We start from the raw sequence: 27,925 nt of genomic DNA, 5'->3' as shown, positions 1-27,925 counted from the left end.
ATTCCTCCACTTCAACCCGCGTCAGGACGCGTCAAGACTTTAAGCTAAATTCAACCCTCACTTTCCGCCATTGTTGCCTATCCCACATCATGGTATCGCGATAGCAGTAAAGCATCCTTTCAGCTTTGTGCGTTCTCGACCTGTCATCAGACGACAACACAGACAAGAAGAAAACGACAAATCTATTGTGACCTTTCTCTCATCAAGACTCCATCACCATACTACAGCGTTAATTCTCCCATCCGCACTTCTCTGCTGTCTGCAATGCCGCGGCCCCGGAGAGGACGCGGTGGTGCAGCTCGAGCAGCCAGAGCCGCCGCACAGCCAGCAAGCAGCAGCCCCAGCACAGCAGTCGAACACAAGCCAGAGACCAGGGGACGCCCCAGAGGGCGCCCGAGGAAGAATCCGGTCCCTGCTGCACGGCTCAGCATTAACGAAGAAGACGCCATCCAGGCCACAACCCGCACCCGCGACGAGGCGCTCGCCAACGAAGATGCGACCATGACAAGGGACAAACCGGCAGCGCGCGCAAGCTCGCGGAGCTCCATAGAGCTCGGACGCTTCACTGCGGCGACTACGACGACGATGGCGACACCCGGGCGCAACCCACGAGACACGAGCGGGCTGGATCTGGGCGACAGCGTTTTCGGCGATTTGGACGACAGCTTTGCGGAGGGCAACATTCCCGGCTCGGCGCTCTCGGGAGACATTTCAAATATGTCGTATAGCGCGCTGCGCTCCCAGTCGCGTCGGTCCAGTTTTGTTGGCAGAAACGATCCCCCCATTCGACCCAGCAGTCGCACTGGGAATACCCCGAGGGTTGGCTCGTCTTTTAACCTTGGGCTCTTCAAGAGGCGTGCGCGGGAGCCGAGTATTCTTGGGGCGAACAGGGTACCTCTGCAGGAGCCTTTGGCGATCGAAGACTCGGAAGCGGATAGCGAGGATGACTTTGAGCCGGAGGCTGAATCAACTCCGTTGAACAACAGGCGCCGCACGCAGGGCAACATGGATAACGAAGAACCGAGATCGCCAGAGGAAGCCGAATCCTCAAATACGAGGAAGCGCAAGAGTTTGGATACGCAACAGAGCAGAGGACGGCCTGGAAAGGTGTCACGGACAGAGCCGGGCCCGTCGAGGCAGCCTCGTGATCGTGACTCGTCTGAGTTGCCGGATGCGCCCCCATTTTCTCAGGATGAGCAGGTTGACGAGACAAGTGACTCGGAACTCTCAGAGATGTCCTTGCCACGAGACCTCCCGGCGAGACTCCCTCCGCGCCCAGTCACACCAGTCAACCAAGAGGAAATCATAGCTCCGCCGGCGAGCAGCGGCTCGGAAGGCCCAGATGTGTGGCCAGATATCCGGACACTGGCCAAGAAGCGCCGCCGACCTTCCGTCACCACCCCTACACGCCTCGAAAACCTCTCGGACATGTCCTCTCCTCCATCACTGACACACTCACCCAACTACGACACAGCCAAGACTGGCAAGCCGCGCGGGCGGCCGCCGCAGCGCCAGCAAGAGTCCCCCAAGATGACTACGGCTGACCTTACGAGCCTTTTGCCCAAGCGTAAATACAAGAAGGCGCGCGATCCGCTTGGCTTGGAGAGCGACGAGGAGCTCGACACGTCGGGGTTGGGGCACGAGGATGATGAATTATCTTATCTAGACACTCAGACCGCGCGCAGGCGGAAAAGGGGCCGGCCACCTACCAAAGGTCGCTCGGCTTCTCGGGGCGGCAAGCGCACAGCCTCAGCAACCAGGCCTGCGTCGTACGGACACAGATCCCGCCACTCTTCGGACAAGGAGAATGCCGACGTTGATGGCACTGGAAGCGAAAACGAGGGAGACGAAGAAGGAGGCAGCAGGTTCATTCCTCTGGCGGATAACACATTTGACGATGCGACTAGAGGTTCGGCTGACGCCGTGTCTACTGAGGAGCTGAAGCAGGCGAGCAACAAGTTCAAGGAAGTGGACAAGTGGGAGCTGGATTTTGAGGAGGTGGCTGAGCCGTCTTCGCCGCAGGATGGGCGATGATTTCGTTTTAGGACGTGGTTTCTGAGTCGCCGCTCATGCCTGGAAATGCTCTTGATTTGTGTGCCACGATTATTTTTTTTTTTTTTCGAGGCAATGGGCATTGTTTTTGTGGTTGTTTATTACGCTTTCACGCATTGTTGAGGGTTATTTTGAGGAAGTGGCGCTGGTTTGGTTTGGCTGGTTGGTTGGTTGCACGGATGGATGGCTTTGTATTACCACTTGTTGATATCCATGGTCTAGTAGGTATCTTGTTGCATCATTTCTCCCCCCTTTTTAGAAGGAGAGCTGCTGGGTAGCCTCTATGCTCCCTTTTATCTTAAGACAGAAACTGAATCAAAAGTTGAGAATATATCCTAGGGTTCGTAGCCCAATTCCAGAACGCCTTCATGCCTCATATATGCGATGCTCCCTCGCGCCTTTTTTTTACATTTGGACTAAATCACCACTGCCTTTTCTCATTCGCCTTTTCCTTTTGCTAGCCGCACCGATCCGATTACTGCTGCCCTGCCAGCGATACCGCTTCTATCCTGTGCTCGACAACGTTCAAGAATGGATCCAAGGCATTGGGATCCCGTAGAGCGACGGTTACATCATCCGGTAGCCGCCCGGTTCTCCTCAGCGCCTATCATCAGAAAGTGATCAGTATGTGGGTAAACAATCGAGGATCACCATGCAAACACTCACATTCTTGACGTGGTTGAAGCTGGCCTCCTTTGATGTGTACTCGCGCAGCACCTCGTCCGTCTCAAAGTCAACGTATATCCTCGTATCCCGCAACCGGACCAGGACATTGTCCAGGCGCATAAACAGCCTGCACAGTAACAACATGCGCTTTTCGTGGACCCTCAGCTTTGCGCTATACAGCGAAATCCCGTTATCGTCCAGCTCGCTCTCGTACAGCACGACCTCGTCGAAGAAGAGGATCGGGTCGCGCCGCTTGAGGAGCTCAATCGGGATCTGCTTTTCCGTGGGCGCAAACGCGGCGCCTCCGTCCGCGACGGAGCCGGCGTACGCCGTCGAGTAGCTCCAGTCGTAGGGCTTGACCACCTCCTTGATGTTCTGCGTCGTCTCCTCTCTTGTGCTCTCCCAGTCGCGGGCGTAGGCGACGCGCAGCATGTGCTTGTCCGTCTTGTCGACGGCGTCGAGGGCGTCTTGGGTGTTGAAGCTGAGGGTCCAGTTGGAGGGCGTGTGCGTGATGGAGACGAGGTTGTCGCCAAAGATCATCTCGGGGACGGGGATGCCGAGCTTCTTCTCGAGGGCGTCGATGGCGGCCGACTTGGAAATGGGGAGCTTGCGGGTCGAGATGCGGAAGCGGTTCTGCGTGTGGGAGGTTGTGGCTGCGGCGAGGGCGAGGTCGGAGGGCGAGGAGAAGGGCTCGTTGGGGGGCGTTGCGTGGTTCATGATGGGTGGGTTGTTGTTGTTGTTGTTGTTGTGGTGGTGGTGGTGGTGGTGGTGGATGTGGTGGTGGTGGAAGCTGGTGGACAGCTTTCCACTTGAGTTTGGCGGTGGTGTTTGAAGGCTGATTGATGGTGTAGGTTCGAGATGGCAATAAGTTGGTTGCTTGCTTGTAAGTTGGAGTTATGAGGCGCTACCTCTTTTAGTGGGGAGTTGGAGGAACAACTAAGACCTCCGAGATTGGCTTTACAGCGAACCGGAAGCGGCAAGTGAATGATTGAATATGAAGCTGTCAACAGACCAGAAGTAGAATAAGTTTCTGCAGTGGCTGAATTTGTGTTTTTTCTTAAACATTTGGTTCTCATGTGTAGAGATGCTTTTTGGAGTTTGTGGTTGAACTCTCATGCTCAATTGGCGCCAAGGATCTGCATCTGGCATTAGCTAAGCCACGCAAAGGGCATGGTGGCTTACATGTACTTCGCCTTAACCGCCCGTTGCCCTGGCAACCAGAAGCCCCGACCAACAGTCATCAGGTATATAAGGCATTTAACCCCCGTCTCAACCGCAAGAGAGGAAGCCATCCCGCAGACACACTCACACTCACTCGTCACTTACACGCACATACCTGCGAACATCCAGCGCTCACACACACTTTGCCGACGCTGCTCCATTGCACAACATTGCTATCGCATAGCCCGTCACTCAAGCAGCAGACCAAGCAAAATGTCTGTCCGCACGCTGGAGACGCGGCTGGAGACCATGTCCGTCCAGGACGAAAACGACCTCGGCGAGGGCACCAAGCTGTACTCCAAAACCAAGGTACGGCAGCGCCTCTACACGGACTGCATCTACTCCTTGGGTGGGGGTTCAATATTAATGTCCGGCTTTAGGTGACCTCAGCGTCGAGTGCTGCTCGGGCAAACGTCTACAAGGTAGCGCTTCAGTCGCAGACCAACGCAGTCTCATCTGCCACTTATTCCTCGGCACCAGCACCGAGAAGACCCATCAACCCTGCCTCGCCCGCCAGGAAGGCTCTCGCTTCTGCCTCGTCGCGAGTTCACGAGGATAAGGAGAAAGAAAGGGAGGCAAGAAAGGAGAGGGAGCGGGAGAGGGAGAGGGAGAGAGACACAGAGAGACAGAGAGACAGAGAGAGGGAGCGTGAGCGAGAAAGGGAGATGAGGGAAAGAGAAAAGGAGAAAGAAAGGGAGAGGCAGAAGCAAAAGGAAAAGGATGTCGAAGAGGCCAAACCAGCCCTTACCGAGCAGCCCGCCGCACCCAAGCAGTTCCATCTCGGCATGTTCGAGATCGGACGACCACTGGGCAAGGGCAAGTTCGGCCGCGTCTACCTCGCCAAGGAGCGCACCAGCGGCTTTATCTGCGCCCTCAAGGTGTTGCACAAGAGCGAGCTGCAGGCCGGAGGCGGTGTCGAAAAGCAAGTCCGCCGCGAAATCGAGATCCAGAGCAACCTGCGACATCCCAACATCCTCCAGCTCTACGGCCACTTCCACGACAGCAAACGCGTCTTCCTGATCCTCGAATATGCCGGAAAGGGCGAGCTCTACAAGCACTTGCGCAAGGAGACCAAGTTCCCCGAGTGGAAAGCGGCTCAGTACGTCGCCCAGATGGCCTCTGCGCTGCAGTACCTTCACCGGAAGCACGTCATCCACCGCGACATCAAGCCCGAGAACATCCTGGTGGGCATCCACGGGGAAATCAAAATCTCCGACTTTGGCTGGAGCGTGCACGCCCCCAACAGCAGGCGCAAGACGCTGTGCGGTACCCTCGATTACCTGCCCCCGGAGATGATCAAGCCCGGCTCTTCGGACAACTACTACAACGAAAAGGTCGACCTGTGGAGCTTGGGAGTGTTGACATACGAGTTCCTTGTCGGCGAGGCTCCCTTTGAAGATACGCCTGTCATGACGCAGCGGAGAATTGCCCGTGCGGACATGCAAATTCCCAAGTTTGTCAGCCCCGAGGCTGCTGATCTCATCTCAAGAGTGAGTTGTCCCGATTGTCCCCTCTAAGAATTTAAACAAAGTATTCAGCCAGCTAATATGTCAAAATAGCTCTTGGTCCTTGACCCCGAGAATCGAATTCCTCTTGACGAGGTCCAGCGCCATCCTTGGATTATCAAGCACTGCGTCAAAGGGGAGCGAGCTACCAACCGCGAGAAGCACTCCTAATCTGCGACTTGACACATACTCTCGATCTGTTTTACGTCTCCGATTGCTGAGTTTGGAAATCTTGTGAGAGAGTTGAACGGTCTCTGGAGTTGGGTTTGTGAGATTGATATGGGATAATCACGAGGAGTCGACGGAGTTTCCTATCCGTTTATCTTTTTACTTCTTTCTGGGTCTTTACAGGGCGGGAAACACAGCGAGTCAGTCGAATTAGTCTTTTCGTTTTGGGGTATCTTTTAATTACATTGCAAGTTACATACAAGCTGAGTGTCACGCAGAGCTGCGCTTGTGCCAGGCGGTTTTATCGTACATCATAGGGTCTACAAATACAAAGCATTCGGATTTTTACCTGTACACCTCGTCAAACGGTCTTGTGTCGGAGAAGCACGAGTCCCAGACTTCGTTAACCACTTTTGTCGCTTGCACGTCGTCTTTGCATCTCGGTCGAGCCATGACTGATCGAATGGCCCTCGACCGAACGCAGTTTTGGAACTGCTGGGTAAGAGACCAGTGGCCGCGGGTGAAGGCTTCTCTGCTCCAACGGCACTCTCCGCTGAGCATCGATGCACGAATCTGTGGTGTCAAGAATTGTCAATCTTTGGTACCGAAAGATGGACGTTTCATGAGCACGTCCGCCAGCAAAGCAAGTATTACTGACCTCTGTGCATGCTGCATGCTTCAAGTCCTTATCGCCCGTCCAATCGACCTTCCACCTCAGATGATCCCACGCATGCACCATCTCATGCGCCAGCGTATCCTCCAAGTGCTTCCGGTCCCGGATCTCATTCGCACAGATCAAGATGCCGTGGTTGGGACTGAAGCCGCCGGACTGGCGATGGACCTGGCCGTCGTCCTCGAGGCGGGCGGGACACCTGCGGCAGAGGACGTTGGAGGCGTCGAGCTTGCCGTTGAGGTCCTGAATCTTGCCGGAGAGGAAGCGGACGACGGGGGAGTAGGTGAAGAGCCAGTCGCGGTAGTCCTCGCAGCGCTTGCAGTCGCGCTGCTCGTGGACCTTGTAGCGCCACTCGCGGTAGTGGAACTGGCCCTCGGGGGTCATCTGGCCGGAGAGGATGCGGAAGTAGTTCATCCACCACTTCATCTGCGGGTCGAAGCCGGTTCGGGAGGGATCGTTGACGACTTCTTTGGGGGCGGGGGATGCGGTGGAGGCGGATGCAGCCGGAGCCGGAGCTGGGGCGGTTGGTGATGCGTCTTGTGCCATTGCTGTGGAGGAGGGAGGGGGAAGAGAGTGTGTATCTGGAGCTGAGGTTGAGATTGGCGCTGCAAGGGTTTAGTGTGTAATTGATCTCGAAATAGATAAGTTAGTGAGACTGATGGATGAGACAAGGAGAGCAATTTCTCATGCGGCTGGTGGATGATGTGATGGTGTTGCCTCACCTCATCCCAAAGTCTCTCTGTTGTCGTCCAGGATTCTGCCGACGGGGATTGACAGAAAGCGCAGGGCGGTGAGAACGCTTTTTCTCTCTTTTGCGGAGCCCGACCTGATGCCTTATCTTATCGCAAGCTTACCGGTACTGTACCTACCTGGTACTGCTAAGAGCACAAAGAGGTATCGTACCTCAGTACCTTGTTCGATTCCGAGCACTTTCATTGGAAGAAACTCCAAGGGGGGAGACCGCGATCTCGGCGACTACTACTGAATTTCATCGGCCATCTTCCGCATGTCACTGTCAAGCCATCATTCTCCCCAAAAGGCGATGAACTGATCGATCAACATCTTCATTGCTTCATTCCATTGCACCAACTGCGTTTACGAGGTTACAGCACAGGTTCTGCGACAAGGGGGGAGAGAAACAGGTTTGGCAGAAATGTCTGAAGATATTACTCAGAGTAAGCACGGCCTTGTCCATACTACTATATCTATGTCGATCGATCCATGGTGTCTCAGTGCTTTGATGCCCCCCGGGACGCCGAGCCGCGTTTTGGGTGACTTGCAACGCGCTCCTTGATTCTTGTCTTGCTTCTCTTCGGTGTCCATACTGCATTTTGTTTCTTGTTGGTTTTCTGAACTCATTCTGGTTGCTGCTCGCGACGTGTTGTCTTTGGTATTGCAGCTCTCCGCAGCTCATCCCACTAACATTCATATCACCAAGACGACGGCGTATCGGCCATGAGGAGGCCAAAGCCGCTGACGGTTGTCATCAAGCTGGGTGAGTACAATGAATGAATGCCTGGAGGTGGACCAGAGGTCATTGAAGGATGGGGGCAGTACTCTGACGGACTCGTGAACAAAAGGCACGAGTTCAATTGTCGACGAAAACACTCATGAACCTCTTCTTCCAATCCTCACCCTGATTGTCGACACGGCGGTCAAACTGAGGAAAGATGGCCATAGAGTGGTCATTGTCTCCTCTGGTGCCATTGGAGTCGGTCTTCGACGCATGGATGTAGCAAAGCGTCCCAAGCATCTGGCCCAATTACAGGTACGGCTCCTTACTCCCAATGCAACGAATTGGACTCGTTTCCCTCTAACATGCTCAAAGGCATTAGCAGCAATCGGCCAGTGTCGGCTTATCAGTCTCTGGGACAGCTTGTTTGCCCATATGGCCCAGCCAGTGGCCCAGATTCTGCTCACACGAAATGACATTGCGGATGTATGATACAATCCACTGCCCTTGTGGTGGAGATGAATGTCTTCGAGCTGACCTCTACTTCGTTTAGCGAACACGCTATCTCAATGCTCAAAGCACAGTCAACGAGTTGTTGGACATGGGAGTCATCCCCATTGTCAACGAAAACGATACCCTTGCAGTTTCCGAAATCAAGTTTGGCGATAACGATACCCTTTCAGCGATCACGGCGGCCATGATACATGCCGATCTCTTGTTCCTCATGACGGATGTCGACTGCTTGTACGACAAGAACCCAAGAAGCAACCCCGATGCTAAGCCCATTGAAATCGTGGAGGATATTTCGGCCCTCGAGGCAGATGGTACGTTGAGCTCTCGACACTTTATTCTTCTGATTTACAATTGCTAACGGTCAAAACAGTCTCGAGCGCCGGATCAGCCCTAGGTACAGGCGGCATGAGCACCAAGATCATTGCCGCAAGACTCGGGACGTCGGCGGGCGTGACGACAATCATCACCAGGTCGTCGAACCCTGGCAACGTCCTGAGCATCGTTCGCTACCTCCATCATCAGCCTACGAAATCATCATCATCCATTGCCTTGAACCTCATGGCTTCGTCGGAACCTGCGGACACGAGGCCGGCGCCGCCATTGCACACACGATTTCTGGCTTCAAGCGACCCAATCCGGGACCGCCACTTTTGGCTCCTCCATACCCCGAACCCGCACGGCACGCTGTACATTGACGAAGGCGCCCACAAGGCCCTCCTTACCAAGGCCGGCCTGCTTCCAGTCGGCGTAGTTGACGTCGAGGGAAACTTTGCCCAGCAAGAAGTCGTCCGGCTGGTCGTCGTCAACCGGCGCTCGTCTCCTGGACCGGATGGAAAGCGCTGGGAGGGCTTGGGTATGGAGGTTGGGCGAGCCCTCGTCAACTACGCTGCGCCTGAAATCGCGAGGATCATGGGCCATCAGAGCACCGAGATTAGAGGCATTCTGGGCTATGCGGATAGCGAGTATGTTGCACACAGGTCACACATTGGTCTGTTCCGGGGTGAGAGCGGCACTGCAACGCCGACGAGGGAGTTGCGCTCGCCTGCCGTGTAGAGAGAAAGAGGGGGAATTGGATGAAGCCTGCGATAGATTTGACGTCTGACTTGGTCAAGCGTATAAAAGAATGGAATTTAGCCTCTTGGTTTCTGGGTAAAATGGCAGTTTGATGTTCACCTTGACAGGTCGTGTTTTGCCTCGGCTTGGTCATTGGCTGCACGATGGTTGCATTTCCAAGTTGAGTCACTACCGGCCATCCTCACATATTGGCTTAGTGGAAGCAATGATATGAGAGATGAGTAATACATCGTCTTGAGCATTCCCTTTACAAGAAGTCTGATATCAAAGTAAGCCTACTGCTGTATTAACATCAACCGCTGTTGTTATTTAGCGTGCTTCCAGCGGAGGGCAGCCGAAGCCGGGGGGGCTGAAAAAGAGTCAATCGGCCACTGCAAGATCTCTCGGGCTTGCTGCTGGTTGAATCCCGGTGGGCCTCGACCGTTGGAGTCACACGCACAAACTTTTGCGCCTCTTCCCCTCCATCTGGCTTCAACCCCACCATCATCACCTTGAACCATTCCGTGCCAGAGGCAAGACAAGAAAAAAATAGAAGAAGTGCGGTTCGAGTCCATATTTTTGCACGACTCGCAGCCTCTCTTCTTCTTCTTCTCACAATCCTCGCCCCAGCTCTCGGGTGGATGAAGCCAATCCAGCTGCTGCTCTCGTCTTCAGCAACTCTCGCCCGCCAGAGACTCGCATCTGTCCCGCGCGCAACCCGATTCCGACCTGCTGCAGCGCTGCGCCGTCGCAACCTGTCAGTCTCTTCCACGCTCTGCGCGTTCCAGCTCTCCAAGCCGCAGAACCCCCCCAAGACCGGCGCCATGTCCTCGTCCGCGACGACGCTCAAGGGCCAGCCCCTCGACAAGGTGGTGCTCGACGCCATGCTCCGGCGGCGCATGTTCTACACGCCCTCGTTCGAGATCTACGGCGGTGTTGGCGGTCTCTACGACTACGGCCCGCCGGGATGCGCCCTGCAGGCCAACATCGTCGACCTGTGGCGGAAGCACTTCGTCCTCGAGGAGGACATGCTCGAGGTGGACTGCACGGCCCTGACCCCCCACGACGTCCTCAAGACCAGTGGCCACGTCGACAAGTTCGCCGACTGGATGTGCAAGGACCCCAAGAACGGCGAGATCCTGCGAGCCGACCACTTCGTCGAGGCCATTCTCGAGGCTCGCCTCAAGGGTGACAAGGAGGCCCGCGGCCAGAAGGTGGAGGAGAAGGAGGTCGACCCCAAGAAGAAGAAGAAGGCCAAGTCGGCCGCCGCCGTCAAGCTCGACGATGCCGTCGTCCAGGAGTACGAGGAGGTGCTTGCCAAGATCGACAACTACGACGGCCCGGAACTCGGCGAGCTCATCAAGAAGTACGACCTCAAGAACCCCGAGACTGGCGTGCTGCCCTCGGACCCCGTGGCTTTCAACCTCATGTTCCAGACGTCCATCGGCCCCAGCAGCAACCTCCCCGGCTACCTGCGTCCCGAGACTGCTCAGGGCCAGTTCCTCAACTTTGCCAAGCTCCTCGAGTTCAACCAGTCCCAGATGCCCTTTGCCTCGGCCTCTATCGGAAAGTCATACCGAAACGAAATCTCCCCTCGTGCCGGTCTCTTGCGTGTGCGAGAGTTCCTCATGGCCGAGATTGAGCACTTTGTCGACCCCGAGGGCGGCAAGAAGCACCACCGCTTCCACGAGGTTGAGCACGTCGAGCTCGTCCTGCTGGACCGCCACGTCCAGCTGTCCGGAAAGACGGAAACGAAGAAGATGACCATTGGCCAGGCCGTCAAGGACGGCGTCGTCGACAACGAGACCCTCGGCTACTTCCTGGCCCGCATCCACCTCTTCATGGAGAAGATTGGTGTTGACCTGTCCAAGATGCGTTTCCGACAGCACATGGCCAACGAGATGGCCCACTACGCTTGCGACTGCTGGGACGCCGAGCTGCTGACCTCCTCTGGCTGGGTGGAGTGCGTTGGCTGTGCGGACCGCAGCGCCTACGACCTGTCGGTCCACGCCAAGAAGACTGGCGCTCCTCTGATTGTTCGTGAGCGGCTCGACGAGCCCAGAGTCATTGAGGAGTGGCAGATCGACATCCAGAAGAAGAAGTTTGGACCCCTATTCAAGAAGGACGCCAAGACGGTGGAGACGGCCCTGGAGGCTACTACACAGGAGCAGCGCGAGAAGCTGGCCAAGGAGCTGGCTGAGACTGGCAAGATCACCTTGGATGTGGAGGGTGTTGCCGATGGCAAGGCCGTCATTGACAAGGACACGGTCGCGATTGAGTTCCGCAAGCGGGTTGAGAACACCCGTGAATACACGCCCAACGTCATTGAGCCGTCGTTTGGTATCGGCCGCATTCTGTACTCTCTCATCGAGCACAACTTCTGGACCCGAGCCAGCGAGGGTGGTGATGAAGCCCGTGGTGTACGTGACCATTGTCCCTCATATCTCTTTTTCTCTCGCCTAGATAACCTGTCTGATTCATTCACTAACTCGTTTCCTCTGCAGGTGCTGTCTTTCCCCCCTCCCGTGGCCCCGACCAAGGTTCTCCTGGTGCCTCTGTCGTCCAACCCGCAGTTCAAGCCCACGGTTAGGAAGCTGTCTCAGAAGCTGCGAAGCCTCGGCGTGTCCAGCCGCGTAGACGACTCCTCCGCCAGTATCGGCAAGCGATACAGCCGAAACGACGAGCTCGGCACTCCCCTCGGCATCACTGTCGACTTCCAGACCCTCCAGGACGGCACCCTCACGCTGAGAGACCGTGACTCGACCACCCAGGTCCGAGCTGAGGAGGACAAGATTCTGGATGCCATCAGAGCGCTCGTGGACGGAAGCAAGACTTGGGCGCAGATTGAGACGGAGCTCCCCAAGTTCCAGGGGCAGGAGATTGATGTTGCCGTTCGATAGATAGGATCGGCTGTGATGGGAATGGTTTGAGGTGAAGAAAAAGATGCCTCGGCCAAGAGTTGATTACATGATGTTCAGAAAGATTTGAATGCTTCAGACGGAAAGATTCTAGAAGTAGAAAAGAAATGGAACAAGTACTAAGGTACATGTAGTTTGCGGGCGACGTCTCGATAGCGATGACAAGGGCAGTCTTGCGTAACGAATGTGAACTACCTACAATCTACCTACCTTACCCTGTAAATCGCACGATGCAGTATCTAGGTCAGTACTTTACACTGACGTCTCGCGATATCGATTCGGACTTGGGCAAGGCCAGACAGTATCCGTGCGATGAAAGGGCGACGAGGGATCCTTGCCGCTCCAAACGCTCTGGCAAACGACCGCCGTGAGTGTTTGCTTCTTGATTCCTCCTCGGCCTTTTCACGTGTCTCATCAGATACCTGCATAAGGTACCTAGATACTATTGTAGTATGTAAGGTGCGTTTGACGTTTTCTTCACTTTGCGCGCGCGTAACCCGACGCATGCACGCAAACCGAGTAACAATGAGAGAGCGATGTTACACTTTGCTTCTTACTCTTCTCCTTTGACCCCTCTTCTATCTCCAGTAGCCTCTCGAGCCTGTTGTCGAATCTCTTTACCTGTGCATCTCTGCCTTTGCCTTGTATGCATGTCTGTGTAGCACTCTATCCCGCGATTTTAGTTGCTACGAGCATCACAAAGAGTGAGTGGATGCCATGAAACGATACTGGATGCGAGACGGGTCGTCCCTGGCGTGGGTTTATTTTTTCTTGCATTCATGACATTGGTCGCATTGAAATTCTGGAGAAGAAGAAAAAGGGTTAGATATTGGAGCCGGCTGCTGACTCGTTGGGTTGGGTTTCCCCCCTTTCTTTGATTACCACCCTCCCCTGTCTATTCTGTTTGGACATGATTTGCCAGTGAATATCAAGATGAATGGGATGAATGGCTGAGGAGAAAAGGTGACAATTCGAAAGAACCTGAGGCAACAGGTTGTTTGTTTCTCATTTACGTCACAGGAGGAGAATTATTGTTTCCTTTGCGTCCAAAGGCATGTGCGTATTTTGTCAGAAAACCGAGCCCACCTGGGTTGTCTGTTAATAGCAGTCACACTGCGTTCGCATGAAACATTGGATGAGGAGGATGAGCTGCTCCGGGCTGACAGGGTGCATGTGGGGGCAAGAAGTAGTAGGTTCGAGGCAAAGATATCTTATGTATATATTCCTTCGAAGTGAGTTTCAAGGCGCGTTATCTCATACCATATTGAGCTTTGGTATGCGCGTGTGTATGTACTTTTCCGACGGCAAAATACGGTAGGTAGGTAAGGCATTAGGTGTGATGTACGAGTACCTGGATCATCACAAATTGGGAAATGTATTGGAGAAGGATTGACAGGTGAAGTTTGGAATAGACATCAAAGTTCCCGTGTTGATGGCGGATCTTTCTCCTTTGCGGCGGGGTTTTTGAAACACAGGATCAAGTTTGGATGGAGATGGGGGGGTTTGGAGACACATCAAAATGCATGCCTTTCCAGGAGAGATGCAGGCATCCGTGACGGAGGGGGAGCCGCCGTTGGAAAGCGTTTGCCAGGCATTCTATTGGCATCTGCAACGCCCCCGGTGTTGGTGTGATACGAGGCATGTGCCAGTAGTAGTAGTAGTCGGCAGTGGGCATCCAGTTTGTATCGCCATCCCAATGCATTTGGTCCCTGGATGATTGGTCTGTGTTTACTTGTACATGCCTAGTCCAGACGGGGAGATTGCTGGACTACCTAGGCGATGAGCCGGATGAAGCAAACGAGCTTTGACGGGTACAGGCGCAAGCATAGGCATAGGCACAGGCACAGGCACATTTCAAGCTAATGTCTTGTCATCAATGCTTGGGATTTGGGATTTGGTAGGATCATTGAGCACTGGCCCTTTGGCCATCCAAGTCTGCAATCACTGGCAGATGCTCCTGTCATCACCAACTCGAGGCCATGTCCCCCCTTCCCTCTCAAATTGGCCGGTCCTTTGTGTCCCGCTCCGGCTGCGTTTTCTGTAACATGGAGTGATTTCAGGTGAGAGACCTGGTCCGGGCGACAGCACCGCGTTAGGGCCTAGCGGCTGTTATAATGAAAGTACCTACCTAAGGTAGCCCGTACAAGAACCTCTGAGGTCGGGTGCTTGCAGCCGCACATTCCCGACTAACTGCAGCAGCTTAGCACGTCCAGCCCCTGGAAGCCCCTTCTGAGCAAGCCCCCTAAAACGGGCACACCACCACCTGCACCCAAAAACCAATGGAACCCTCAGGGGTTTCTGTCGCCGTTCCTCGCGCCTCACCTCGACTGGTGGCGGCAATTGAATCCACACTGCAGCAGCTGCTCTGGTTCCATTTGCTTGGCAATGGCCCCACCTCTTCGTCCACTACTACCAGGTACATGTACCTACTACTCAGTCCACCAACCCACTTGCCCACTTTCTCGACCTCTGTGTGCTGTGGCGGGTGCGGCCTTCCGCGCTGGGCCTCGTCGCGACCTTCCCCACACTGGTGCTGTTTCTCCATGTCCTCACCAGGACCGGGTGATGCATTGTACTCGTACTGTACATGCGCCGGTACTGGGACGCTCGCCGTGTGGTTGTTGGCTTTGCGAGTGCCTAGATTCCTCGTCGCACTCACGGGCCGTACTCGTAGTAGGTGTTGGTACATGTATTGCTTCAGCAAAGCCTTGACCCTGACGCATAATGTAGTCAGTAGAGGTAGTCACGGTACGTGGCTGCATGGAGATCGAGGTTGTCAATGGTCCCGGCCGGTAGGAGCATGGATGTACTTGTACTCGTACGAGTACCTCTACAGGCGCCAGCTGCAGGTTAGCAGCAGCCGCAGCCGCCGTCCGTCGAGGAGCCACAGGCCCGAGGTCAGCCCCAAGGTTGGGCCAGGGCGCTGTAGCGGCACCGGTAGCGCGCAAACACAGCAAGTACCTGCCTATAGGCCTCGTTCCTGAGTGGTCGAGCCCCGAGCAGCACGCCTCAGCCAAAGAGACCCCAGCTGTTCGTGTCGCCTCAAATCTCCTTCTTCCCACCCCGTCCTCGCTTCTCTCGCCGTGCGGTCTCGCTTCTTCCCCCCCCTTCCTTTTTTCCCCCCTTCTCTGCGTTTGTTTTTTTGACAGGAGCCTCGTCTGCGTCAAAGCGGTATTAGAGGAAAACGGGAACAGACAGAATCAGGAACAGAAGAAGAGACTCCGGTTCAGTTCCCCATAACGCCACCAGCGCCCCGATTCTCGCCTGCGCTTCCCTACCTATTCCCGCCTGGCCCCCCCTGGGAAGCTGGTCCCTGACAAAAGAGGCCTTGAGCTGCGTCCTGCACGCGCGCGATAATCCCCACCGACCGTCATTGTGCGATTCTTGCGCGCATCTGATCTGAGTGCCGCCTCGTCTCTTGACTTGTGCCTCACTTGACGCTCACTTCCATCTCTCCTCTCCTACCCGCCCCTCCGCCTTCAGCGAGAACATCCAGAGCAAAGCGGCCCCAATTCATCGCATAATTCTCGATATTACACTTTCGCAGTTCTGCCGACCAGACCAGGGGCGAGGCTGTGTTTTCTTCCGTCTTCTTCCTTTCATAACACTCATACCGTACTGCTTGCATGGAAAGCGCACAAGCGACTTAGACAAGGACAACATTAAACAGGATACCCAGAGCGATTCTCCGCTGCGTTTTTTCGTCTTTTATATAATTCAGCATGGCTCAGCACAGGTACGTTGTCACTTTCGCGCACATCACTTTGCAGCGTCACGGGCACGACTCCGTTCTCCATAAGCACGCTGGGTCGGTCCAGGGCCATGGCCAGCGAGATGGGAGTCGGCAGAGGCTACTTGTCCCACGTCTGCTGTCCGCCCCTCATGACGACCCAATAACTGCTGGGGTTGGGTGCCAGAGCTTCTATACCGCCAGATGCTTGTGGATGGGTGTGCTTCTTGCGCGAGGCGGTCTCCCCCCCCAGGAGGACCCTGTCGCTCGAGTCAAAGCAGCCCCTTCATAAGTATAATCTACAATTTGACCCTTTTCGACACGGGACCCCCCCCATCTGCCCTCGCCCTCGCCCTCCTCGCCTGTCCTGTTGCTGAGCAGCACTCAATGTCAAGTCCACACATGCCGTCGACGATACACTTTATGCTGATTTCATACCTGCCATTAGTGTTTATTCGGCCAACCAGTTCATGAACCCCGGCCCTGCCCCCCAGCCTCCCGACAGACCGCGTCTCAACTTGACTCCTAACCCTAATCTTCCGGGAAGCATGGCCAACATGGCCATCTCTCCAATCCGCAGCACCGCGACGTCTACATACACGGGCTCTACAATCTCTCTCCCCATTGCTCGCCAGCAGACGAACAACATGGACGGAATGGGCGGCGTCGCTGTCAGGAAGGAGGGATGGGCATCGATCAAGGAAAACAAGAACCTTTTCCAACCTTGGAAGAACAAGTACTTGATCCTCCGAAAGGAGTCCATCGACTTCCACAAGACAGAGGGCGGCAAGGTGGCCTACACCCTCTTCCTCAAGGACGTTGTCAACGTCGGCAGAGTCGAGGCGGCAGGCACCATCTTCGAGATCAAGCGAAGAGCGGACGGCTCGTCCAACAGCCCTGGTGACGATGACGGCCAGAACAACAAGGCGCTTCACATCAAGGTCAAGACCGAGGACGACCTGTACGAGTGGATCGACATCATATACGGCGCCTGCCCTGGCATGGGCGGCGTGAGCAACCCGACCAACTTCGCCCACGCCGTCCACGTCGGCTTCGACCCGCAGACTGGAGAGTTTGTCGGCTTGCCGCCGGAATGGTCCAAGCTGCTCAACTCTTCTGCCATCACCAAGGAGGATTATGAGCGCAACCCCCAGGCCGTCTTCGAAGTCCTCGACTTCTACACCACCGATCTGGCCAAGCAGAATGATAACCAGTTTGGCGGCGGCGTGCCGCCCGGAGCAATGCAGAACAAGCCGATGGGCATGGGTGGCGGCGGCGCTGGCGTTGCACCTCCTCGCCCGCCTCATCCTGGCAGCGCCGGCTCTCCCTACGGCCACAGTGGCCAGGCGCGTCCTAGCCCTGGCGGCCAGCAGCAGCAGCAGCAGCAGCGACAGCAGGCGCAGACCTCGTCACCAACCTACACGTCAGCGGCCGACGCCGCCAGAGAGGAACAGCGAAGGCGGCAGCGCGAGGCGGAGGAGCGAGAACGTCGCGAGATGGAAGAGTACAACGCGTCTCTGCCCAAGAACAAGGTGCCCATGGCTCAGCAAGAGATTGGCGGTGGCTATGGTGGCTCCGGTGGCCCATCTGCTGCCGACCGATTCAACCCGTCCAGGGCAGCTCCTCCGGCGCCCAAGCCCGCCCAGCAGATTAACGGTCTGAAGGCTCAGCGACCGGCACCCGCTCCGCCGACTGCGGGCTCCGGACGACCCCCCGTTGTTCCCCAGTCCAGCTCAAGCTCCGCGCCCAGATCTCCGGTGGCGCAGCGCAACGAGAGCCCAAGCTCGCGAGCCCCCAATGGTGCCCAGGCGACCCAGCAAAGGCAGCCGCCAGCCCAGCAACAACAACAAGCCCGCCTGCCCGCCTCTGTCAAGCCCCTCAACGTCTCCAAGGTCAACCAGAACCAGGCGCAGAGCGAGCCTAAACCGGCCGAGCCGGCACCGCCCAAGCAGACCCCTGCCGAGCGCAAGCAGGATGTCCGCATGTCCACCATGTCCGAGAACGAGGTCATGGCCAAGCTCAAGGAGGCTGTTTCCAAAGAAGACCCCAACCTCTCCTACTCCAAGCAGAAGAAGATCGGTCAGGGTGCCTCTGGCTCGGTATATGTTGCCAAGATCAAAGACACCGCCGTGGGCGTGGCTCGCGAGTTCCTTCGCCAACAGGGTCCCCGGGCCCAGGTGGCCATCAAACAGATGGATCTCGCTCACCAGCCCCGAAAGGAGCTGATTGTCAATGAGATCATGGTCATGAAGGACAACCGCCACAAGAACATTGTCAACTTCCTCGATGCCTTCCTCCGAAACAATAACGCTGAACTTTGGGTGGTAATGGAATTCATGGAAGGAGGCGCCCTGACCGATGTCATTGATAACAACCCCTCAATATCCGAGGAGCAGATTGCTACGATTTGCCACGAGGTATGCTCCCTACATCGGTGCCTTGTGTGTTGATGGCCATGCTGACAATCATTAGACCTGCCGCGGTTTGCAGCACCTGCACGCCCAGAGCATCATCCACCGTGATATCAAGAGTGACAATGTTCTGCTGGATGCCCGAGGCAACGTCAAGATTAGTATGCTTTTCCGTCACCCCTAGTTATGGGCTTTGAATGGATGCTAACAATTGTACAGCTGATTTCGGTTTCTGTGCCAAGTTGACGGAGGCCAAGTCCAAGAGAGCGACCATGGTCGGAACGCCCTACTGGATGGCGCCGGAAGTTGTCAAGCAGAAAGAATACGGCCCCAAGGTCGATATCTGGTCTCTGGGCATCATGGCGATTGAGATGATTGAGTCTGAGCCGCCATACCTCAACGAGGAGCCATTGAAGGCCCTGTACCTCATCGCCACCAACGGAACACCCCGCCTCAAGAAGCCCGAGAAGCTCAGCAAGGAGCTCAAAGCCTTCCTCTCCGTCTGCCTGTGCGTCGACGTCAAGAGTCGAGCGTCTGCGGACGAGCTTTTGGCTCATGACTTCCTCCAGCACGGCAGCGGCCTTGCAAGCCTGGCAGAGCTCTTGGCTTTCAAGCGCAATGCGAAATAAACGGAGCAGTGCTGAATTCGCGAGTATGAGTGAGAAAAAGAGAAGAAGAGTCTTGTCAATTCTCTGATGTTGATGGCCTCCGCGTCCCCTTGCTGTGCCATTACTGGACGAGCAGTGGCTGGCCATGTGAAGCCTTGAGAATCATTCTCCTTTTCTGGTGCATTGGCGTTTTTTCTTCTTCTTTTTTTCTATTTGGTTGAACTTTGCTCTACACACTTCTTGTTCTACGCATGCCTGCGAGTTTGCGCGGTCCCCCATTTTTTTTAAGATATCTGCATGACTTTAATCGAGAGACGAGGCCCACGGGGATTTTCCAGGGACTTGGATAGAAAGACGAGTCCTGGGGACTAGTTTACTTCCTGAACGACTGTTTTTTTCACGACGGGGGTGGCTACCACGGCTTCACGCTTTGTAGATGTACATTTACATGATAGAGAATGAATAAAAGGGTGCTGTAATGAAGTTTTGGCTTGGGCATTGTTGTTTTGCTGCGATTTGGCCCTTTCTACATGACTACTGTAAGTACCTATCTAAGTGATGGATCAACGCGTCTCTTGATGCGCATATCAGGGGCTGTTAATCACTTCCAAGCGATACATATTACCAAAAGAGGTCCAATCCGGGTTTCGTTTCAGAAAAGCTGCTTCAGTGTGATTATAGCAGATCACTGGTCGGGACCACGTAGGAGGATGTCATTGGCGGGGGACGGGCGGCAAGGTCGTCGATGGTGAGAGGGTCAAAGGTGACACGATGGCCAATGGGGCGATGCGGAGAGGGATGACTCGCGGGAGAATGTGGGTTGGACCTTTGGGGATCGTCTTTTTACTTTTGACCATTTCATTTTTGGTGTGTGGTTGGGAGGTGAGAGGTGAAGTGTTGGAGTCTTTGGAGGTGTTACTGTATTATAGGTACGTGGCTTGTGATGGGCGGGTTGAAGGTGGGTTGTGTTGCGATCTGAGAGGCTTCTTGGCTAGTAATTGCAGTGCAGGAACATGAACCTGCTGTTACTGGGTTGGAAGGTTTCATTAAATTCTTCTGCTAAGTTAAAACTACAGTGGTAGACGTATTTCACTGTCTTGAGTTAGACGTTGTCCCGAGGTCCGTGATGTAGAAAAACATCCCAAGTCCTTGCACATGCCTCGTGTGGGTACTTTGCTCCAAAGCTCTGGTTACCTTAGGTAAGGTAAGGTAGGTAGGTAGGAAGCAACAGGTACGTGCGACGGAAGACGAGCAGCATTTGCCATGTAGAAGTCTGTGCTTTAGGTATTTGTTTGTGACATGTTTTTTTTTTGTCCCTTGCAGCTGGCGGCGGGAGACATGGGCACGTTCCCTGAGGTACGGATATATGTAGGTCGATACAGAATGCTGCTGTGCGACAGCATGTTGGTCCGATGTATCTGGGATCGATTCATTGCGTGTGCTTGGTGAATACTTGTGCATATTTCAAGATGATGATTGCGGACAAGATGGCAATTACTGTGGCTTGGACCATGGATTGCAGTTCCCATAGGGAGTCCATTGATATGGTCTTGGCTGAGATCAAGTATTGGAGATGGTGAGTCTTTGCATCTCGGTAGGCGTGTACCTAGGTAGGTCGGTGCTTTCACACCTTGTAAGGTACGCTGTTTCACAAGGTGAAGATATTACTCAGACCAAGCAATAATACTAGTACGGGACAAGCGGGACATTGGATGGTGACTTGACGAGAAAGATGATAAAAAACAATTCGGCGAAGGACAGCAAACCCCAAGGCACGGGAGGGGGTTGTCAACCGAAAATCGTGGGAGTGGAGAGAGGTGAGCCCGCAGTGACACACATCGATAGCGGAATGGGTCTGTGGGCTGGTGGTGCTGCTGGTACCTGCTGTAACGTAGGTACCTAGGTCAGGACACATCCAATGGATAGGACTCGACTCAGCTAATTGCTCCGTAATCAGCTGAAAGCACTCGGATAGAAGTTGTTGGGAGAATGAGGGACGGAAGAATATTGTGGAAGATGGGAGAGACGCCCCTAATAATGTGCGAGGCAAAAGGAGACGGAATGCAACGAGGAGAAGCCATTGGCTTGTTTGGATCTCACCATGGCCCTCCCTACATGCAGGATGCATGAGGCGGACAGTAGTATGAGCAATAGCAGCAGCTCTCACGCCGTAGGTAGGTAGTCAGACGGCAAATGACAGCAAAGAAGCAACATGGACAACCTTCAGCTGTCGACATTTCGATCCAAGAGCAGGGACGAAGTATCTGGCAGAGCAAACCCTTGGCCCTGGGAACTGGCTCTCCACGTTTCAATGGCCTCTCGAGGTCCTCTCTCTCGTCACTCCATCACGGCGTATGTGTGTGTTGTGTGTGTTGTGTGTGTGTGCAGCCTTGAATCCTTTCCCCCCCCCCTCGTAGCGCTTCCGCTGGTGGCTAGGCTCGATGCGGCAACATCTCAGGGGTAGGGCGACGCACACAGGATGCGGTTGCAAGATCAGACCAGACCAGACCAGAACTGAGGCCAATTGTCGCTGTGCTGGAAGAAGCAAGTCGGTGGGTGACCTGATTGTGTTGAGCAGACCAGCCAGAGAGACACGACGACGACGACGACAGCTGACGCACCACCAGGTACCTGCCTACTTAGTACCTACCTTACCGAGTAGGTTCTAGATGCAGACTGTCCTCCTTTTGCTGTGTCTCTCTCTTGCTAACACTGTATTTAGTAGTTGTCCCATTTAATACAGTTCTAGGAAGTCATATATCTGAGCAGATGCTGAGAGAGTTGAATCGTAGTGGTAACAAAGAGAAGCTGTTCGTAACTGCACCGTGTGGCTCTCAATCGATGGTCGCTGCGTCGGTCGGTACGAAGCGGCAAAGTACATGTAGCCACCCCGCCGCCAACGTGCAGCACCTCTGACATGTTCGACCAGACCTCTTCCCACCCAGCGCCAGTTACTCCGCCCGCAGGTACCGGCGACCTCCATCCGATTCCTGGACTCCCCAAAACTGACCACCGCCAATCGCCGCGAGCAGCAGCAACGCCGACTTCTCGCAACTTTCAATTGGAGTCTCTCACTCTCTCCCCCCTTTGTAGAACCAAGCCTCGACCTCAGCCTCAGCCTCGACCTGAGCGTTCCAATGCGGCGTGTACACTGAACTGCATCTCTGCTTCTTCTTGCATCGTCTGTTGTTCCCTCTATCCCAATTAATACCGTCTCTCAGCATACATAGCACTGCGCTGCCTCTGCCCTCATCCCAAGCCTGCACTGCACACCTCAACGCCCCCCGGGCGGTAATTCCTCGCTAAAAAAAAAAAGTTCGCTGGAGCTGTCCAGGGTCGCCCGACTTCCCGCACACGAAAGCACACGAGCCAGCGGAGCAGCTCGCAAATCCTCGCACCTCATCCAGTCCACCTCAACCGTCTCCAGTCCGGGCTTCTTGTGCCTCCACCCTCTTCCGGTTCCTGTTCCTGTTTCTCTCGACGCTGTTCTTTTTTCTTTTCCTTGCTCGCGGCATCATCTTGTAATACAGGCTCCAGCATCTTCTCTTCTTCCACCCGCCACTTGTCGGCTGCATTCTCTCTTTCGTCTTTCTCCCGCCCGTTTCCTTTTTATAGCTCTCGGGCTGCTGTCGTTGCCCATTCGGCGCTGCTCGGTGGAAGCCACCACGTCACCTTGGCCTGTTTTTGCCCTTGACCGATTGACTTCAACACCAAGCCTCGAACCAGCACCAGCTCCGCCATTCATCGCAGCCTCACCAGACGAGAGGCGTTCCTCGACTCGAAAAAAAGAAAAAAGAAATAATACTAGTGCAACCCTATTCAGAGCGAACCGAGAAGAAAAAGCAGAATAATTTCCCACCGCCGTATTTCCATGCGGCCACCTGGATAATCGATAATGTCCGCTTCCAGATCCGACCATTTGGCACTCGGCTATTCCGCGCACTCTGCCAGCCAGAACCGCTCCAACTCTCCGTCTGCCACAAACAACCCAATCGATCCCTTGTCCGCCTCGTCCAGGTCCGTCTTTGGCCTTGCCGGCGGCATGAACTCGAGCGGCCTCATGGGCAGCAGCGCGCGATCCGGGGCTGGTTCTCCGTCGCACGAGATGTCGGCCTCTAGCCGGCTCTTTTCCAAAAGGTTCGTGGCACCCGCAAGAGCTCCGCCTTCCCCCCCCAAGCCTCCATGTGCCTAGAGCAGCCCCGAAGCCCAATTTCAAAAGTTGAAGTTCTGTGGCGTTGAAGAATCAGCTTGAGCTAACCAAAGTGTCAATCTTATTTTCTTCTTAGGGCTCGCGAGATTCAAGCCCAAGAGGGCGTCCCAGGTCTTCCCATAAATCCCTGGGGAGGACCCCCGACAAGCGGAAACTCGACTCCTCTCCGAGAGAACATTCCCGAGTCTCCCACCGACGGCTTTCCAGATTTTGTTCAGCTGCCCACCCCCGAAAGCATGCCCCCAACTAGACGTGCTCGAGCTGGCACCGTGCCCTCGCGATTTCCCGGAGGAATCGGCAGCAATCTTCTGGCTGTGCCTGGGGTGCCTGCCAAGTCTGCCCGCGTCACGCCCTCTCAGAGCCCCTTCAACAAGTCGCCGTCTCCCGGCCTTGAGCAGCCTGAGAGCAACAGCACCGGCCCCGGCACCTCGACGCTTCTCTCCCGGCTGCGTGCTGGGTCCATGCCACAGCGCAGCCCCTTTGCCAACCTGCCAACATCGGCTTCGCCTTTTGGTCCCTCCATCTTCAGCAGCTGGAACCCCTCCGGCCTGGGCCGCGAACGAGGCTCTACTCTTGCCAGCATCGCCAGCGTTGGTTCCAACGGCCCCAGCTCGCCCGCCCAGTCTCAATTCTCCCGCGAGGGCGGCGGTGAATCCGACGTGCATATGAGAACCTTGGATTACCTTGGCCTTGCCGAGACCCCACAGCCTGCGAGAGCTCAGCTTGCTACGCCCTCCTACCTTTCCCAGTTTGACATGACTCGACAGACCAGCCGCTTCCGTTCCTACTCCGTCAACAACAAGGACAAGTATGCTGACGACGAGGACGACTATGACAACGACATGCCCATGGATAGCCAGTACGCCGCGCTGCAGGACCAGATTGCCGCCACCCAGGCAGCAATCCACAACCACAACATGGCCGTCCGAGCCTACGCAACCCAGGCCACCCGGCCGCGTGCCCGCACGGCCGGCGTCCTGGATACGCCAGGAAGCCGGTTGGTAGGATCCTATGTCAACAGCAACCCTGCCGCCGTCACCACCTCCATGCCCCAGGCCGAGATCCGCTTGCAGGAGGAGAAGGAGTACGAAGACATCTCGCAGGCCGTCGCTGGCATGAACTTGGGGCGGTCCAACAGCCGCAATGCCGGTCATCTGAACCCCGAAGAGCAGGGCCTCGATGGGCCCACCAGCGCCCTTTGGCTCGGTGGCATTCCCACGTCCACCACCACCTCTACCCTTACCGAAATGTTCAAGTCTCACGGATTGATCCTCTCTGCTCGTGTGCTCACACATAAGAACTGTGGGTTTGTCAACTTTGACCGAGTCGAGAGCGCCGTTTCTGCCAAGGCCAGCATGAATGGCAAGGAAATCTTCCCTGGCGCGGGTCCCATCCGGATCAACTTTGCAAAGCCTCCCTCTGCCTCCAACACTCCGGGCCACGACGGAGCCTTCCCGTCGCCCAGCCCGGATCCTTTTGGCAAGGCCCAAGACCTTGGAAAGGGAGCTTCGGCCGCTGGGCCGGGAGACAGCACCTCGACCGCTGCCGGAGCGCTCAACAGCGCCACACCCACGCTGCCTCCTCTGCGGGACATGGTGCAGGATATCCTCGAAATCGTCGGCGAATTTGGCGCCACCGAGGAGGATCGGGCTCGCATTTCCCAGAGCCTGCAGTCGGCAGTCGAGTACGACGATTACAAGGAGGAGATTCCGCCCGTTCGAGAGCCAACCCATACAAGGGTCCACGATGCTCCCAAGCTCAGGGACATTCGCAAGCGCATCGATAACCAGATGCTTTCGCAAGCAGAGATTGAAGGTATTGCCCACGAGATGCTGCCAGAGATTGCCGAGCTTTCGTCCGACTATCTTGGCAACACGGTCGTCCAGAAGCTGTTCGACCACTCCTCCGACCAGATGAGGGATGCAATGCTCGCCGAGATTGCGCCTCACCTGGCTGAGATTGGCATTCACAAGAACGGTACGTGGGCCGCCCAGAAGATCATTGACGTGTGCAAGACGCCCAGCCAGCTCTCGCTCATCGTAGAGAGCCTTCGGCCCTACACCGTCCCTCTCTTCCTCGATCAGTATGGAAACTACGTCTTGCAGGGATGCCTCAAGTTTGGTGCCCCTTACAATGACTTCATCTTCGAGACCATGCTCGCCCGCATGTGGGAGATCTCGCAGGGTCGCTATGGCGCTCGAGCCATGAGGGCCTGCCTGGAGAGCCACCATTCCACCAAGGATCAGCAGAGAATGCTGGCCGCGGCCATTGCGCTGCACAGCGTTCAGCTGGCCACCAACGCAAACGGCGCTCTCCTGTTGACCTGGTTCCTCGACACCTGCACCTTTGCCAACCGCCGTCACGTTCTCTCCCCGCGGCTCATCCCCTACTTGGTACCATTGTGCACCCACAAGGTTGCCTACCTCACGGTGCTCAAGGTGATCAACCAGAAGAACGAGACCGAGGCCCGAGACAACATCCTGAAGCGTCTCTTCTTCTCTCCTAATGACCAGGTCCTCGAGGCTATCCTCAGTGACCAAGCCTGCGGAGCCACGTTCATATTCAAGGTTCTCACGACACCTTTCTTCGAGGAGACTATGCGGCTCGAGGTTACGGAAAACGTCAAGAATGTCCTGGTCAGAATCAAGGCCCAGGCAAACCAGGGCTATAAGCGGCTCATGGATGAGGTCGGCCTTTCCACCCGGACGGCTGGGCCAAACCGAGACGCCAGCACCCATGCGGAACAGCGACAGAGACCAAACTCCCGACAGGCCAACGGACATCACGGCCAGCAGGGTGGCCAAGCCAACAAGGCCTACTACAACGGCGCCCCTGGTGGTGTTGCGAACTTTGACGCCCAGCAGAGAGGCGACAATGTCGACGTCGGCGCCCCCCCGTACCCAGCTTACAACCAAGGCATGATGTACAACGGGCCCAACGGACCCATGCCTCCGGCAATGGCCGTTCCGCAGCTTCAGTATCCTCAGGGCATGATGAACCGCAGCAATCCCCAGATGAGCTACCCATACCCGCCGATGCAGCCTGGGTACGGTGGCTATCCTGGTCAGCCCATCGATCAGTACCGCCAGCCAAACATGCCCAATGGAGGCCCAATGCAGCCACCTGTTGGAGGCCAGCCACCCTATGCTCCGCCTCCTGGCTTTGGCATGGTTGGCGGTTACCCCTACGGAGGAAACATGGGAGGCATGCCCAACATGGGATTCATGCAACAACAGGAGCAGGGCAACGGTAGACGCGGCCGCGCACGTCCCTCGTCTTCGAATCGACAGGGCCGCAACAACTACTAGCCCCTGGATTCTTAGAGAACGCAATGCCTCTTTTGGAGATGATGATGACTCATGATGGCACTGTTATGGCTGGAAGGTGAAAACCAAGGGGAGGGGGAGAAAAAAACGATGGAGAACAAAAAGAAGGTTTACCGTCTTATATGCTGTTGTTTTGCAGCCAGCCGGTCAGTTGATGCAAGGAATATTTTGTTTCTTGCCATGCTCGGAGTTTGGTGAAGCTTGAAATTCGATAGAGACCCACGCATCAGCGTTTGCCTCCAGCGGGCTGGTCTAGACATCTACTGGCTCAACGAGATTGTGCCTCCGAAGGTGCAGAGGCCTGCTGGTATTTGCATCGAGCATTTTCCCTTTTACACGATGACGACTCAAGCTACTCTGTTTAGACCTAATCGCAGCAGCGAGTGCTGGGCTGGTCTCCCACGTTCGAGCCGCAAATCAACCCTCCTCCATGAGACAGACGAGGCATTTCCCACGTCATTTTGTTTCACCTGCTGTTCTTCAGCTGTCATGCATTTACGGGCGGTTACGGATATGACTGGAATTGATTATGCTGGAAACCCAGAAAAAAAAACAAAAACCGGATGGATGCAAGATATGATGAGGGAGTGCTTGTCAGATGAGATCGGTTCTCCTGATTTCCATTGTGACAATAGTCTCTCTTACTATTTTACCTTCTTTCAATTTCACTTTTCTTTTCTTTCAAGACTCTCCTCTTTTCTTCTCTTTGATATTTCACTATATGTAGCAAGCTGGACTGGTTTCATGTCCGCTTTGCTGTTTGATGAGGTCCCGTGGATGGATGCCTCCATCCTGAAGACGAACAAGGAAGGGGCAAAGATTGATGACGGCTCATGACTTTGCCTTCTTCTTCTTCTTCTTATTTTTCTTGTTGTTTCTTCCAGGGGGCCTTTGATATGATGTCTCTTCTTCTTCTTTTTTTCTCCTCTTGTCATGTCTTGTTCGAACGGTGGCTGTAGATGATGGTGGAAGTGGGAAGGAAAAGCTTTGATACAAAACCAGCTTGTTATTCGCTTCTGCGTGAATAATGTTGAAGGGTTGGTTGGACCTGACGAAAGTGAGATTAAACTAGCTATTGACTTGTTTTTCCTACTTCTATTTTCCTTGTCAAAATGGGTTTTCTCTTTCTTGTCTTTGGCTTGATAAAAAGCTGAGAAAGAGAGGAGGGGGGGGGGGGGGGGCTGTTGCAAGGTTTGACGGCTGACATGAAGAAGTTTGCGTGGTACCTTATGATCAATGTTAAATGTGTAGTTTCTCTCTTCTCATACACCAATGCTTGAATATATCCAAGAAAGGCTCTCCGTGTGCATCGTGTGTCATCACGAGGATATGACTTATCGCCGAGAAACCAGATCAGCTTCGACGCGAGGCATCACGACGAACCTAGCAGTCGATATATGCAACAAGTCATTCTACTC

The 27,925-nt window shown here is 55.1% G+C and overlaps 8 protein-coding genes across 8 annotated transcripts; 6 read left to right on the top strand and 2 right to left on the bottom strand.

Moving 5' to 3' along the window:
* Positions 1-264: 264 nt before the first annotated feature.
* Positions 265-2,034, top strand: TRIREDRAFT_102705 (uncharacterized protein; the record flags this gene model as incomplete). Its single annotated transcript, XM_006961587.1, has 1 exon — positions 265-2,034. The coding sequence occupies one exon, from the start codon at positions 265-267 to the stop codon at positions 2,032-2,034; it is 1,770 nt and encodes a 589-aa protein (XP_006961649.1).
* Positions 2,035-2,527: 493 nt separating this feature from the next.
* On the bottom strand, positions 2,528-3,435 carry TRIREDRAFT_54589 (uncharacterized protein; the record flags this gene model as incomplete). The annotated part of the gene is made up of 2 exons (XM_006961174.1): positions 2,528-2,656; positions 2,719-3,435. 2 exons carry the CDS (start codon positions 3,433-3,435, stop codon positions 2,528-2,530), a joined length of 846 nt encoding a protein of 281 aa, XP_006961236.1.
* A 717-nt stretch (positions 3,436-4,152) lies between these two features.
* TRIREDRAFT_53402 (uncharacterized protein) lies at positions 4,153-5,615 on the top strand (the record flags this gene model as incomplete). Its single annotated transcript, XM_006961586.1, has 4 exons — positions 4,153-4,248; positions 4,320-4,484; positions 4,653-5,429; positions 5,499-5,615. The coding sequence occupies 4 exons, from the start codon at positions 4,153-4,155 to the stop codon at positions 5,613-5,615; spliced, it is 1,155 nt and encodes a 384-aa protein (XP_006961648.1).
* A 283-nt stretch (positions 5,616-5,898) lies between these two features.
* Positions 5,899-6,919, bottom strand: TRIREDRAFT_73876 (uncharacterized protein). Its single transcript, XM_006961173.1, has 2 exons — positions 6,271-6,919; positions 5,899-6,185 (listed from the first exon to the last, which is right to left on the bottom strand). The coding sequence occupies exons 1-2, from the start codon at positions 6,829-6,831 to the stop codon at positions 5,958-5,960; spliced, it is 789 nt and encodes a 262-aa protein (XP_006961235.1). The 5' UTR covers positions 6,832-6,919; the 3' UTR covers positions 5,899-5,957.
* Positions 6,920-7,341: 422 nt separating this feature from the next.
* Positions 7,342-9,304, top strand: TRIREDRAFT_73873 (uncharacterized protein; the record flags this gene model as incomplete). Its single annotated transcript, XM_006961585.1, has 6 exons — positions 7,342-7,460; positions 7,724-7,780; positions 7,866-8,053; positions 8,114-8,224; positions 8,292-8,562; positions 8,622-9,304. The coding sequence occupies exons 1-6, from the start codon at positions 7,439-7,441 to the stop codon at positions 9,302-9,304; spliced, it is 1,332 nt and encodes a 443-aa protein (XP_006961647.1). The 5' UTR covers positions 7,342-7,438.
* Positions 9,305-10,128: 824 nt separating this feature from the next.
* TRIREDRAFT_102700 (uncharacterized protein) lies at positions 10,129-12,204 on the top strand (the record flags this gene model as incomplete). Its single annotated transcript, XM_006961584.1, has 2 exons — positions 10,129-11,724; positions 11,809-12,204. The coding sequence occupies 2 exons, from the start codon at positions 10,129-10,131 to the stop codon at positions 12,202-12,204; spliced, it is 1,992 nt and encodes a 663-aa protein (XP_006961646.1).
* A 4,395-nt stretch (positions 12,205-16,599) lies between these two features.
* TRIREDRAFT_71315 (protein kinase) lies at positions 16,600-18,986 on the top strand (the record flags this gene model as incomplete). The annotated part of the gene is made up of 4 exons (XM_006961583.1): positions 16,600-17,709; positions 17,827-18,369; positions 18,425-18,524; positions 18,583-18,986. Coding segments are annotated over 4 exons (2,157 nt in total), but the record flags the coding sequence as incomplete, so codon positions are not given.
* Positions 18,987-23,040: 4,054 nt separating this feature from the next.
* On the top strand, positions 23,041-25,952 carry TRIREDRAFT_35183 (uncharacterized protein; the record flags this gene model as incomplete). Its single annotated transcript, XM_006960971.1, has 2 exons — positions 23,041-23,108; positions 23,258-25,952. Coding segments are annotated over 2 exons (2,763 nt in total), but the record flags the coding sequence as incomplete, so codon positions are not given.
* Positions 25,953-27,925: the final 1,973 nt, after the last annotated feature.

The sequence above is a fragment of the Trichoderma reesei genome (assembly GCF_000167675.1).
Source record: "Trichoderma reesei QM6a unplaced genomic scaffold TRIREscaffold_1, whole genome shotgun sequence".
NCBI lineage: Eukaryota > Fungi > Ascomycota > Sordariomycetes > Hypocreales > Hypocreaceae > Trichoderma > Trichoderma reesei.
The sequence above is the reverse complement of the archived record's forward strand: the minus strand, read 5'-3'. Positions and strand labels throughout refer to the sequence as shown.

Excerpts from the sequence above, each read along its gene's own strand:
- TRIREDRAFT_73876 (XM_006961173.1), bottom strand. The coding sequence starts at position 6,831 with ATGGCACAAGACGCATCACCAACCGCCCCAGCTCCGGCTCCGGCTGCA. Across the intron at positions 6,186-6,270 it reads AGCATGCAGCATGCACAGAG|ATTCGTGCATCGATGCTCAG; the intron begins GTCAGTAATACT and ends TTGACACCACAG.